Source organism: Anabrus simplex, chromosome 1 (assembly GCF_040414725.1).
Source record: "Anabrus simplex isolate iqAnaSimp1 chromosome 1, ASM4041472v1, whole genome shotgun sequence".
In the NCBI taxonomy this organism is placed as follows: Eukaryota; Metazoa; Arthropoda; class Insecta; order Orthoptera; family Tettigoniidae; genus Anabrus; species Anabrus simplex.
In genome coordinates, this window is record NC_090265.1 from 41,345,659 (window position 1) to 41,356,610 (window position 10,952).

The 10,952-nt window shown below is 38.8% G+C and overlaps 1 protein-coding gene across 2 annotated transcripts in view; it reads left to right on the forward strand.

The window, feature by feature from the left end:
* Window positions 1–2,946: 2,946 nt before the first annotated feature.
* The window catches only part of Gpdh1 (Glycerol-3-phosphate dehydrogenase 1), a 152,282-nt gene continuing 144,276 nt past the window's right edge, over window positions 2,947–10,952 (forward strand). Inside the window, exon 1 of one of the 2 annotated variants that reach the window (XM_067156010.2) lies at window positions 2,947–3,136. In XM_067156010.2, coding sequence (XP_067012111.2) covers window positions 3,093–3,136 — 44 coding nt within the window. In that variant the 5' untranslated portion in view covers window positions 2,947–3,092. The remainder of the gene's footprint in view (window positions 3,137–10,952) is intronic. The other variant, XM_067156009.2, reaches the window with a different exon arrangement.

A 10,952-nucleotide genomic window follows, 5' to 3' on the forward strand; every position in this document is an offset into this window, starting at 1 on the left:
TTAATATTCATACACCTAGATTTCCTTTCTCCAAAGGTTTCCTTGATTTTCCTGTATGCAGCATCTACCTTTCCCAGGACCATACAGCCTTCGACATCCTTGCATTTCTCCTTCAGCCATTCTTCCTTAGCTGCCTTGCACTTTCTATCCACTTGATTCTTTAATCGCCTGTATTCTTTTCTGCCCTCTTCATTTCTAGCATTCTTGTATTTTCGTCGTTCATCAATCAGGTCTAGTATCTCCTGAGTTATCCACTGATTCTTAGTTGATCTTTTCTTCCTTCCTAACATTTCTTCAGCAGCCCTACTGACTTCATTTTTCATGACTCTCCACTCTTCCTCTATAGTGTTTCCTTCAGCCTTTTCATTTAGTCCATGTGCAACATGTTCCTTGAAACAATCCCTCACATTCTTTTCTTTCAACTTGTCTAGATCCCATCTTTTTGCATTCTTTCCTTTCTTCAATTTCTTCAACTTCAGATGGCATTTCATGACCAACAAGTTGTGGTCAGAGTCCACGTCTGCTCCTGGGAAAGTTTTGCAATCCAACACCTGGTTTCTGAATCTCTGCCTAATCATAATGAAGTCTATTTGATACCTTCCAGTGTCTCCAGGTCTCGTCCATGTATACAGCCGTCGTTTGTGGTGTTTGAACCAAGTATTGGCAAGGACTAAATTATGATCAGTGCAGAATTCAACCAGACGACTTCCTCTTTCGTTCCTTCGTCCCAATCCAAATTCTCCTACTGTACTACCTTCTCTTCCTTGGCCTACCACTGCATTCCAGTCTCCCATCAGAATTAGATTCTCGTCACCTTTTACATATTGTATTAAATCTTCTATCTCCTCATATATTCTTTCGATTTCTTCATCATCCGCTGAACTAGTAGGCATATAGACCTGCACTATTGTGGTGGGCATTGGTTTGGTGTCTATCTTGACGACAATAATTCTTTCACTATGCTGGTCGTAGTAGCTTACCCGCTGCCCTATTTTCTTATTCATTATTAAACCAACTCCTGCATTTCCTCTGTTTGATTTTGTGTTGATAATTCGGTAGTCGCCTGACCAAAAATCTTGTTCTTCCTGCCAACGTACTTCACTTATGCCAACTACATCTAACTTTAGCCTATCCATCTCCCTTTTCAGATTCTCTAACCTACCACAAAGATTCAAACTTCTAACATTCCACGCTCCGACTCGCAGAATGTCAGTATCCATCTTCCTGATGATCGCCCCCTCTCGTGTAGTCCCCACCCGGAGATCCGAATGGGGGACTAGTTTACCTCCGGAATATTTTACCTGGGAGGAAGCCATCATCAGTACCTACATCATTCATACAGAGAGAGCTGCATGTCCTCGGGAGTTAGTTACGGCTGTAGTTTCCCGTTGCTTTCAGCCGTGTAGCAGTATCAACACAGCTAAGCCATGTTGAGTATTATTACAAGGCCGTATCAGTCAATCATCCAGACTGCCGCCCTTGCAACTACCGAAAGGCTGCTAGCGCCCTTTCGATGAACCATTCGTTAGTCTGGTCTCTCAACAGATACCCATCCGATATGGTTGCACCTGCGGCTCGGCTATCTGCATCATTGGGACACGCAAGCCTCCCCACCGCGGCAAGGTCACATGGTTCGCAGAGGAGGTAGCCAACATAGTCATCCTAATATTCCCACAATCCAAGTTTTTCTATCAAAAGCCTTAAATTTCCCATTGCTTTTGTTTACATTTACCCCCTGTTTACAATTACCCTAGTCTGCCCTATATATGCATTAGTAAAACCCAAGGTAGATAGAGGAAGATCATCTAAATAAATTGGTGGGAAACATGTGACTCAGGATAGGCATCCCCTATGAAGTGAAGATAAACATTTCCCGTCAAATGTTCAAATAAAACCACAGATATTCAATATTACCCCTCCGTCTTCCAATTTACAATCTCCACCCTCTGCCCCATACCTTTGCTAAATTGAAACATATCTCCAATGATTTTAAAAATAGAACAATTTATGTACCGGTAGTTGGACTACGAAGTCTTATTTGGTTTTACATTTTTCGTGGAATCCGAACTTCAGACCTGACTTCCGAATTCAAAAATCCCATAATTTATGCACCGCGATTGGTTAGCACGCTGTCCGGACAAGGTACAGCACAGTAGCAGCTCTCCCTTTAACGTATGTACGGTACGATACTAACAAATATGTTGTTCATTTCAGCTTACTAGGGGCCTATATATGTAAATATTCATAGGCCTACCGTACCGTACCAATTTGGGCTCACCCTCATGGCACTGAGTTGTTTTAAGCAGGATCAGGATCCGAGCCTGGAATCAGATTATGTAACAGTGGATGCAAAACAGCATGCACCACTTGTAGTAGTGGGCAGGTGGTACAAGTTGACACATTGTTATCACTTTCGATTTATTCGTATTGTGTATTTTAAGTTGGCACCTTGCCTCCTACCTCGAGTCTATATATAATTTACAATTTCATTGGTTGAGTGGACCTTGGTTGAAAGGTACCGGTATGATCCTCGCGCTTTAACCGACCAAGTGATGTGGAAAAATAGAGTAAATGAACGATAGATACTGCACGATTCTCACAGCTTTTCACCTTGGGTATTTCCGCAGATTCCCAGTTTTATGTGTGCCTGAAGGGTTAGTGAATTATTTCAGAAACTACCGTATTATTATTATTATTATAACAGATTGTATAAAACTGATTGAAATCTCCTTTGGTAAGCTCGCTTTTCTTTTTAACCGAAGTTATGCTTCTTTGTTCCAGAATATGTTGTTAGTTAATGTCATTACCTTCAAAGAAGCCCAAATATGGTTATTTTTATGAGAAATATTTTGAAATCGTTTTATAAATCAGAAAAGGTAGGTTCGATAAAGTTATATTTTGATAACAATCGACCTTTGATTTCGAGTTCGACCAGCCTTGGCAACGGGCCTACGAAGCCCAAGGTCCAATGTTCAGTAGGGTCCCAAGCTCAGGATATTCATAGGAAGGCCGACCGCAGTGTACAGCAGTCTGTTGTGCGCGTGCGATACCAGTATTACGGCAGTAGTCCACGAAAGTGCTCGTTTTTTAAAATGTCAAGACAAAAGAGAGTATGTATTGTGGGATCTGGCAACTGGTAAGTCAGGTCGTTTATATTTGGTTATGTCGTCTTTTGCGGATAATATTTTCGTCCTTAAATCGTTTTGGAGCACTACATTTTCGTGCCTTGCGACACAGTCTGTGTTTACTAAAATTTACTAAACTGCCTTGCACCGCTGATTTGTGATGTGTTTTAGATTAGAACTGTCGTGCTGTTTGTTTACTTTGTCTACTACGCAAGTTTTAACAAATATTTTGAAATATTGCTGTAGTTTTAAAGTAAATCGGATGTCAGTATCAATCTGATTGATGTCACTTTCTTCTAGTAGTTAGATATCAATGTATATTTCAGGTAGATTTTTTTAATAATCTGGTCTGATTCATGTTTATATGATTCTCTGGTGTAACATAAGTGTGCTACGATGGATTTTAAGTTGATACATGTGTAACAGTTGTAGTGTAATAGATTTGGCATGCACTGAGTGAAGTTTTTTGTGCTTAATCGTTCATTTTATCTTGTAGGCCTACTAATGTATTTTTTTTTTAGGTTAGGTTCATATGAAAATGTACCGGCTTGTCTTTTATTTTCTAAACTTCACCTAGAGAAAAACATCTTTCCAGTGTTCTTAAATGATGAAGATTAATGCATATGGATTAACTTAAACGTGGTATAGATTTTTGTCTCCCTTTCTAGCATTCTTTCATTTTCTTTGAAGCGAATACTGTCATCCCTCTCCAAAGTACTCTGGATTGGTTATTGTATATTATTTACTGTCAGGTGAAACGTAGGCAAATAGCTGTATGCACAATGTCCACTTCTATAATGAAGCTTTATTTAGGGAATGCCTAGTAAACCATAGGCCTAGGATATTAAAGGGGAGGCAGCAGAAGGTATGGACAATTAGGTTATCTTTATGGCATAGGGTGTTCGCTCACCAGTACATCTGTAAACATGTGCTCTTTAGAGTGCAGTGTGATCTTGGTATATTCCACATAGATGTGAGTGAGCTCATCAAGGTACGAAGGCATGATTTATGCAGGAAATTGCATGCTGCAACATACTACATCCACTTCAGTCAATTACCGTTGATCTGCAAAAGGCCTGTTGTGCAGGTGGAGATTCCCTATCAATTGTTTTCCAAGACTCATTAAATGATTTCAAAGAAATTAATTAATTTTTTCCTATAATGAATATTTGCCCCAATTTGTCCTTAAATTCCAATTTACCAGGTGAGTTATGAAGATAAAATTGGAATTTTTTTTAATGCTAGTGGCTTTATGTCGTACCGACACAGATAGGTCTTATGGCGACGATGGAATAGGAAAGACCTAGGAGTTGGAAGGAAGCGGCCGTGGCCTTAATTAATTTAATTAATTTGCCTGGTGTGAAAATGGGAAACCATGGAAAACCATCTTCAGGGCTGCCGACAGTGTGATTCGAATCCACTATCTCCCGGATGCAAGCTCACAGCTGCGCGCCTCTAACCGCATGGCCAGCACTGAATGGAAACATCATTGAAAGGAAGTCTAATTTCAAGTATGCTAGAATGCTGACTTAACAAAAGAATGGGATCTGGCTTGAAAGATCAAAACCAGGATCAACATAGCAAGAAGTGTGTTTCTGAAATCAAAAGATCTTGTGTGCCAGTATGACTTCCAATTCAAAATTCATTGGTGTGTTATATGTTTTTAGTGCTATTTTTAAGATGTTGAAGGATAGGCATAAAGTTTTATTTTACAATAGAATAACCATAAGGGGTTGTTATTAGGTCCGCCCTGTCAGTATTTAATATCCTTCATTAATTCAACATTTAATTTTCACTGAGCTCGATAGCTGCAGTCGCTTAAGTGCGGCCAGTATCCAGTATTCGGGAGATAGTAGGTTCGAACCTCACTGTCGGCAGCCCTGAGAATGGTTTTCCGTGGTTTCCCATTTTCACACTAGGCAAATGCTGGGGCTGTACCTTAATTAAGGCCACGGCTGATTCCATCCAACTCCTAGTCCTTCCCTGTCCCATCGTCGCTGTAAGACCTATCTGTTAAAAATAGGAAAGAATTTCCACCAATCAATACTTGTTTTTTTATTGCTTATATTAAGCTACAGGACCGGTTTCGACCCCATATACAAGGTCATCTTCAGCTGAACCATGAATACATATTTATATGGTGAAGCTTTGATTAAATTGCATTGTCGAAGGAACAACAACAATAATAAACATAACACCATTGCACAGCTACAAATGGGAAAGGAGCCATTACTTTGAACCCAATTTTACGGACGCCACAGGACAACAAGATTTGATTCTAACATAAGGATACATACATAGCAGAGCTGAACATATTTTAGCCGAATTTTATCCATACATCTGGCACCCTTGTTTTTAAAATTGGAAAGTGTTTTATCCCACATGAAGACTAATCTTTTACTCGTGCAATTTTACAACCATATCTTTTAAACTCCAAGAACAGCAGCTGAGTGTACAAATGTAAATGGGACTTAAATACGAGAGTTGATGAATTGACCAACAAGCAAGATACGAATGTTCATGTGCACGGAATGTTTTTTATATATTGTATTTTATCATGTACATATATATATATATATATATATATAAGTTAGTTTAAGTGAAGATATGTTTTATACACTAATTTTAAGACCTCAACATAATATTTTAGACATACATTTGCAATATTGTACATACTGACATATATGCCAATTCACGATAAGACATGCCCCATTTGTATGTGACTAAATGCACATCATATAACATTCCTTCGACAATGCAGTTTAATCAAAGCTTCATCATATAAATATGTATTCATGGTTCAGCTGAAGATGACCTTGTATATGGGGTTGAAACTGGTCCTGTAGCTTAATATAAGCAATAAAAAAACAAGTATTGATTGGCGGAAATTCTTTCCTATTTTTAATTGTGTAATTCGTCAATACGGAAATGAAGATTATAGATTACGAGACCTATCTGTGTCGGAGCAACATACAGCAACTAGCATTTAATTTTCATATGTTCGTAGAATGTGAAAAATTTTACTTGTGATGTTTATTCGCCGAGGAAGAGAATGGCAGTTCTTGAAACATGTACGAAAATTAAATCTTGAATTAATGAAGGATATTAAATATTGACAGGGCAAATCTAACAATAAACCCTTGTGTTATTCTATGAGCTTGTCAGTATGGACCAATTGTGAACCAATATGGTTAATTTTTTTTTTCTAGTGGCTTTACGCCACACCGACACATATAGGTCTTATGACAACAAAGGGATAGGAAAGGCCTAGGAGTTGGAAGGAAGCGTCCGTGGCCTTAATTAAGGTACAGCCCCAACATTTGCATGGTGTGAAAATGGAAAACCATCTTCAGGGCTGCCGACAGTGGGATTCGAACCCACTGTCTCCCGGATGCAAGGTCACAGACGTGCGCTCTTAACTGCACAGCCAACTCGCCCGATATGGTTAAATTTGTCAGTACTGACACAGATAGGTCTTATGGTGATGATCGAAGAGGAAAGGGCTAGGAGTGGGATGGAATCGACTGTGGCCTTGATTAAGTTACAGCCCCAGTATTTGCCTGGTGTGAAAATGAGAAACCATGGAAAAATATTTTCAGGGCTGTCGAAGTGGGGTTCTAACAAACTGCCTCCTGTATGCAAGCCAATAGCTACATGACCCAAATCGTGCAGCCATTTGCTCGGTGAAGAGTGGAAGTGTCGCAGAATGTTGAAGATCCCATGGGTTGCCCATAACACCAATGAGGTACTCCAACGTGCTGGGAATTAGTGCAAGGTCAACCCTTGCATGCTACAGGAAGGTAGCTTATTTAAGTCACAGCTTATGAAATGACAAATTCTATATGACAGATCACAGAATCCAAGACAGAAGGGAAACATGAACGTAGGTGAAAAGATTATCCTGGGTTTGGAACCTCTGACAGTGGTTTGACATCTAGGATGCGACAATCCTGATACAGGTAGCCCAGTTCTATGCTCTAATAATTGGCGCACTGACACGGAGAAGACAGTAAGTCATGAACTATCATTCTAGTTTTTTTTTTTCATGGAATGAACACCTAACGGTCAGGCTGAGCACTAAATGGACAGTAAGTCAATCAGCAGAATGGTTTAGGTCCTGTGAGCGATGGAAGATGGCACTTACATTGAGTCCACGACACTTGGCCTGGGGAACGATGTAAGTCACTCGCGCTCTGTGGGGAATGTTGCTGTAGCTGGGTTTCTTTAGATCATCTACTTTAAAGCAGTGACACTGTCGTTTTGTTATTGTTATTCTGTTCTCTCAGTGAAGTTTCATTTGCCAAACTGCCTTTGAATGCAGTTCTGTATAGAATGGTAAACAGGGTTACTTCTTGTGTTTTGAAAGTTATGACGTCTCGTATCACTATAAAAAAGCAGTTCATCAGTCATTATTGATTTGCACTTAGGATTGTCGTCCAGGTGGCAGATTCCCTATGAATTGTTTACCTAGCCTTTAGATTCTTTTCTTTTTTAGTGGCTTTACATCACACCGACACAGATAGGTCTTATGGCGACAAAGGGATAGGAAACGCCTAGGAGTAGGAAGGAAGTGGCCGTAGCCTTAAGGTACAGCCCCAGCATTTGCCTGGTGTGAAAATGGGAAACCACGGAGAACCATCTTCAGGGCTGCCGACTGAGATTCGAACCCACTATCTCCCAGATGCAAACTAACAGCTGCACAGCCAACACGCCCGGTCATGTCTTTCACGGTCTTTCCTACTTTTGAAAGCTCCACGCAAGCTTGTTTGTCTAAGTCTACTAATGTCATTCCATGCCACCTCTCTACTGACACTCGGTACATAAAACTTAGTTGAGAGCAGCTCATCTCCTTATTCCTAAGTCTTCCCGGCCCAAAGTTTGTAAATTTTTTGTAACACTACTCTTCTGTTGAAAATCAATCAAATTTGTATTATTTGGTGTGACAGCTACGCTGGACAAAACAAGAAACGTATTGTTCTCATGTTACTGCTGTATCTTGTTGGGAAAAACTATTTTGATACCATGAACCTTACATTTTTAGTATCTGGACACTCCTATATGCTCTGTGATCATGACTTCAGCATAATCAAAGAGAGGAAGGAAGTTTGCCCAACAATGGTTCCAGAAGAACTCTCAGAGATAGTCCAAATTGTTTGGCATTTCTTACCATTACAAGTTATCTTGATGACAAAGGATGATTTTTTGGATTTTGCTAAGGAAAGTGACACTGCACTTCTCAAAATAAGCACAGTTTTGTGGATTAAGATTTTGAGAGCCGACTTACCACTGACCAAAACAAGACTACCTAATCCATCCTGCAAAACTTGTGGAAAAAACTCAAGATGATTGTTAACCTTTGGAAGAAGGCGACATCGAAGAAGTAATTGGAAATAAATTGAAACATGTATTTAAGGTGTTGCAATTTTATTCTGGCCATGTAGGTTATATAATAATAATAATGATGATAATAATAATAATAATAATCATCTTCATATATCTTTGGAACAAGAAGTCAACAACATGGATGCATGAAGTCAAGAAGGATTTTAAAGAAACAACATAAGGGAAAAAGAAGCAACAGAGAAGGATTTTTAGTAAGTGTTAAAAATGGAAGGTTTCCAAGGTCGGGAGGGAAAGAAAACAGCCTCAAAATGGTCCGAGGAGAAGAAAAGGAGGCATAGTGAGCAGATGGAGTATTGGAGAAAGAAGGAACAACAAAGGATGAAGCGTTGAAATTGTCACGTGGTCCCCAAAAGGCCCTAACGGAAAAATAATAATATTGGTTTTTACATCCCACTAACTACTTTTTAAAAAAATTTTTTTAAATACAGTTTTCAGAGATGCTGAGGTGCCAGAATTTTGTCCTGCAGCGGTCCTTTCACATGCCAGCAAATCTACCAACACAAGACTGACATGTTATTTGTTATTTGAGCACCTTTAAATACCACTAGATTGAGTCAGGATCGAACCTGTCAAGTTGGGCTACTCAGCCCGGCTTATAAAATATATATGGCCTTGAACTTAATGTCGACATAAGTATCTTGACGCTTGTCATTAGGCTTAACATAGCGACTGCATAGCCTATTTTCTTACTGCATGGAAAGAAATGTGCAGGTTGCAACCTTTTGTCAGCAAATTCAAATTCTGCATGTAATGTTTCTCCAACACATTATAATAGTACTGCATCCATTGTTTGTAAACTACTGTACATGTTTTTGCATGTGTGTTCTATTGTGATTTTTGCCCATGGAATGTCATATACTTGAAGTTGTATTTTATCTTTTACAGCACAGCTGCCCCCCAAAAATTTGGGTTTTATCTTCTCACATGACCATCTGTCAGTTTTATGGGATGTCATAATATAGATTCACCATTTTTGTACTTAAAAAGAATAAAGAAAAATATATCCTCTCTAAAAGTCTTTAAAATAAAATATTCCTTATTTGAATATCAGTTTTTCCCATGAATGCCAAGGGAGGGGGGGTGTTTATTCTGGCGAAGGAAACTTACTGTTCACATGAATGGTTTACCGATGAAAGGGATGAAATATTAGGGATAAAATTAGTTTGTGATAATATGAAGGAGGTGGGAATTATAGGAACATACAGGCCTGGAAGAGAGGAAAGAGACATGGAAATCTTTGAAAAAATAATAGATTATACTTGTAAAAACAATAATAATGATATGGTAATAATTGGGGGAGATCTAAATTTGCCTGAAGTTGAATGGAAAGGAGCTGCAAGTGAAGCCCATGAACAGAAACTGGCAAATAAGTTAATTTGGGAGGGAGGATTTACACAAGTAGTACAAGAACCGACTCGTCTCAATAACTTACTAGATGTATTCTTGGTTAAACCATGGGAAATTGTTGATAAAACTGAGGTAATTGAAGGAATAGGAGACCATAAGGCTGTAATAATGGATGTAGGACTCGTACCAAAAAGGCTTAATAAGAGGGTTACACAAGACAAGAAATTGTACAGAAAAACTAAAGTTGAAGAATTTGGGACTTACCTTAACTCACAATTCAGTTGTTGGATAAGTGAAGGGAGTAACGTGGATACACTTTGGGCTAAATTTAAAGGAATTATTTGGGAAGGAGAGAAGAGATTTGTACCTGTTAAGAAGGGTAAAATGACCTCAGACCCTGTTTATTATACAAGGGAAATAAGAAAATTAAAAAGAAAATGTAGAATAGTAAACAGGAAAATCAAAGAGGGTAGGGAGAGTAGAGAAACTAGAAAACAGCTAATGAGGGAACTGAATAGAGTGAAAAAGGAAGCAAAAGAGAATTATATGAATGGCATACTTCAAGAGGGTAATGACCACGAAGGGAAATGGAAAAAGCTGTATTCATATATCAGGAATCAAAAAGGAAAAGGAATCCAAATTCCTACAATGGTGGGAGAAGGGGGTGAACACTATTTAACAGATACTGAGAAAGCAAACCTATTTAGTAGGGAATTTAGAGATTCAGTAGATGATTGTCAAGAGTTGGAAACCGAAACACAAGATAGAGAGGGAGAGAGACAGAGGGAAACAAGAAGCTTCTCATTCACAAACGAAGATATTTTCAGAGAAATCCAACTGCTTCAGCAAGGAAAAGCAGCAGGGAGTGATCAAATTACTGGGGAGGTATTAAAGACAATGGGGTGGTACATAGTGCCTTATTTAAAATTTCTCTTTGACTATGTCATAAATAATAGTGTAATACCAAAGGAATGGAAGGAATCTATAATAATACCAATTTATAAAGGAAAGGGTGATAAAAGGAAACCAGAGAACTACAGACCAATCAGCCTGACCAGTATAGTTTGTAAAATTCTG